The sequence below is a fragment of the Thermochaetoides thermophila genome (assembly GCF_000221225.1).
Source record: "Thermochaetoides thermophila DSM 1495 unplaced genomic scaffold scf7180000011816, whole genome shotgun sequence".
In the NCBI taxonomy this organism is placed as follows: domain Eukaryota; kingdom Fungi; phylum Ascomycota; class Sordariomycetes; order Sordariales; family Chaetomiaceae; genus Thermochaetoides; species Thermochaetoides thermophila.
In genome coordinates this window covers 3145688-3149323 of record NW_006383032.1, presented here as the reverse complement: position 1 = coordinate 3149323, position 3636 = coordinate 3145688, and the positions used below count along the sequence as shown (strand labels likewise).

Genomic DNA, 3636 nt, shown 5'->3' with positions numbered 1-3636 from the left:
TCTTGAGTCGCCATGTCTCGATTTAGAAGAATAATGGCTTCGAATGTCGCTGCTGTATCTATTCCCGCCTGGCTTGCATCCGATGCAGACGTACCTAGACCAACTAATCAGTTTGACCTAATCCACCAAGCACTACTGAAGGTAACTTACACAGGAAAGTAAGCCTGTCCAGCCACAAGAAGGCCCGAGAGTCAGTATTCAGCTCGCCACAAGACAATAAGGAAACAACATGGTCCAAAAGGGCGCTTCTGCAATCATACCTTGAAGGCTGGATTGTCGGCCTCGTTGCGAGCTTGCGCAACAAGCAGCTGGATGTCTGTGTTCGACAGGCTGTGACATTCGCAGTATAGATCAGTTTAATTTGCTCAACAAAGAGCCTCCAGACCGATCGAATCGGAGTTGCACGTACCCTAGCACTCGCGAAAATGGATATAAGGCGAGAGACAACAAAAGCCGGTGGACGTTGGGGCGGTTGGCCGCGCCGATGTCGTGTTGTCGAGGATCTAGAGCTGTGTCAGCAAACTTCTACGGAGTCGAGTACCGCTACACCACAAGAGAACTTGTGCGGACTCACCAGTCGGCCATCCACTCAGGGGTAGCGTTAACATCCTTGCCTCAACTTGCTCAAAGCCCGCCTCTATCATCCAATTCTGAAGATGCATCGCTGCTCTCGGGTCTTTCGCTGGCTGCATGCTATTCAGGTAGAGCTGTGACCACCTGCGCAGGGCGTGGTCTCGTGTTACGTTAGCAACGATGCTAAACTCGAGGATGACCCAAGGTCCTTTGAGTCGCATACCGGCAGTAAGTGTGCCATTATCTGACTGCGCGTTGAAATATATCTCAACCATCTGACACCAGCCTCCAGGACGAAGAATGCGGTAAATGTCTCTCATGTAGTTCGGCCACTGGTTTGCATGAATGCCACCCGCCATCATCCTGCTGTGCACAAGGTCGAAGTAATTTGATGGAAAGGTAGACCTGATGGTTCCGTTAGCAGCAGTTACCGATAGGTTCCGCGTCGATCGGGGCTGGGCTTACGGGCTGTTAAGGTCGTCGACCTGAAAATCCACGTTTGGTGGACAGTCCTCTGGGATCGGGTATGGGTATATGTCGATACCGAGGACCTAGTAAACAGCAAGACTGTCAGCTGGCGCGCTCTTTCCCATCAGTTCACGTTCTCTTATCACATCTTGCTCCTTTTCTCTCCCCCTTCCCTCCCACACCCAATACGGCCATGACCGTCTTGATGTTGTTCAACATGCCCCTTATCTATCGTCTTCAGCAACCCAAACCTCCCAGACCCAACTAACGGTTGACTGAACCCTCTTGATCAGAATAATCCAGACCGCGTTGATGATGGCCAGTCTCTCCCAAACACCATAACTCTGAAGGCCGCCGTCAACGTACCTCACACTCCGGATACTGCCGAGCTACATCTATTGCCCAGGCTGCTGATCCATAACCGCAATCGAGAATTCTTTGAGGGTTCGGGATGGGCGGGAAGATCAGTCGGTTGTCGAACATCATGTTGAAAATAGCGTGCATGTACTGCAGGCGGTCGATCTCGTCCTGTTGTCGTCGACGCAACGTTGATCAAGTCAGGAGTCAGCAACACGCGACCAGCGAGGATTATACTCACATCGTCGACAGGAGCGAAGTACACTCCGTTTTCCAAGGCATAGCGTTGAAAGTCTCGGTTGGCAAATCGAACAATCTCCCGATAGCTGTCATCGAGGGCGACGGTCTGTTCGCTATTTTTTTCGTCATTTTTTTTTAGCATGACCATCGATTTGGTGCATGTTTACCAGCTTCAAAACCTGATGGGGCAATTACACACTCTTCTTCAATCATGGTGGCAAACAGGTTCAGCAAAACTCAGGTCGATCTTCTTGTGATTACTGAAAAGTAGCAAGCGTCTGGTCAGGCTCGTTACATGCAAGCGGAGCATGGGAGGGAAAAAAAATTATCTGGAAGCAGGCCGAAGGAGCTTAGAACGTGGGGAGTCGGACACGCGGGTCCGGCCATCTTGGAGACTCAGATGGTAGGTATTATGCGGTTTTGAGAGCGCGAGCGGAGATACCTACTGACCCCTTGTTTGCCGGAACGACCCTCACAAGGAACAGTGTCGGACCATATGCTTCTTCCTATGCGGCACTCACACGTTTGAAATGAACAGTCCTGGCTTGTGGGCCCTATGGCCGAGCCAAAATCATTCAGATTGGCCCGCCGGAGTGGTTTGCACGCCACGATGCCGCTGTCGATCAGAGCCGCGTTGTTGGCGCATTATCCTCAAGTTATGGGAAAGGGCCGTCATTCGTACACCCCTGTCCTCACTTGAATCGTTTCCTGGAAGTGGATTGGGGGGGAGGAGGGGGCCGATCCTCTCCCGCGTGCCAAACACACACCGCCTTTGCCCAGGATGGTCAACTGTGAACTACGTGGATGGATCATTCAACGGCTCTTCGTGCTTGGGCGGGATCGCGCCTTGCTGAATGGCCCTCACCCTCGATAAGCTTCCGCTAAAGAACCGGCTGCTCCTGCGTGAAACGATGACCACCCCACCTGCGTTGGACACATCGCCTTCCGTGCCGTCCTAGTCTCTCAGTCGCTGCTTTGCTCCGAATGGATTCTACTACTGCTACTACTACTGCTGCTGCTGCTGCTGTTACTGTTGCTGCAGATACCGTTTTAACCTGTGGAGTGTTCGTCCGCCGGTGGTCGTTCACAACGTGTGTCCCTCCACAGCCAGTGCTACGAGGCTGAGACGTCCTTGGCCTGATGCAGCAGTCAAGCAGCACGTCGCGACCTTGTCGACGGGCCAGGTCATTGTCACCCAGGTACCTACGACGCATCTACGTACCTTGGTTGCAAAATCATGGGTCCGGCACGGTATTCCCAGCGTTTTTGACAACGCGGTGTACTTTAATCAGTACATCCATTACCGCCCAGTTTTTGGTTTTGGCTGACCCCGCTAGGGCTATATAATATTAACATTGGGATCCATTAACACTGCTCGTATATTAAGACCCGGCCGTCCACTTGGCGCTCCAGGGTCCCAAACGGATAGAAAACCAGGTCTTCGGAGCATGGGATACCTCCGGCAAACTCGCCATATGTATCCACTTACTAGAGCTCCCAACAATGGTTAATGTACTTAACCCCGGCTTCTTGTGTACGCCACCCTTGTATCTTCGAGAAACGTATCTCACGACTATTGTGTGCTGATCTTACTATATTGCGACTAGGGATGTGGCTCACCGAGCGCTCGGTACTCAAGACGAACCCGAGGACACGGTTCTGGGATCGTACTGGGAGGGTTGAGAGCGGGCAGCGGAAGGCGGCCCCGCCGGAACTTTGCCGCTCGAAAACTTTACCTTCCTGGCGGTACCTGGATCGGAGAACTCCCCACGGATTGGGAACGGGGAGATAGGGAAGGGCGTTTTTTTTTCTCATTCCCCCCCCCCTCCCGTCCTCTGTCCAGAAAACATCCGTCCCTCCGTCCCTCCCTTTCCTGGACTTCCTACGGTGTGAACGCTACCCGGCCTCCACTGTTTCAAGGCCTTGTTGGCAGGGCATTGATCCTCTCTCATCAGTCGGAGCGCGGACGGAGCCGCATCTGAAAACAGCACATCATTT

The 3636-nt window shown here is 52.8% G+C and overlaps 1 protein-coding gene across 1 annotated transcript; it reads right to left on the bottom strand.

Moving 5' to 3' along the window:
- Positions 1-254: 254 nt before the first annotated feature.
- Positions 255-1851, bottom strand: CTHT_0029470 (uncharacterized protein; the record flags this gene model as incomplete). Its single annotated transcript, XM_006693339.1, has 7 exons — positions 255-330; positions 410-503; positions 575-978; positions 1039-1124; positions 1408-1569; positions 1640-1751; positions 1838-1851. The coding sequence occupies 7 exons, from the start codon at positions 1849-1851 to the stop codon at positions 255-257; spliced, it is 948 nt and encodes a 315-aa protein (XP_006693402.1).
- Positions 1852-3636: the final 1785 nt, after the last annotated feature.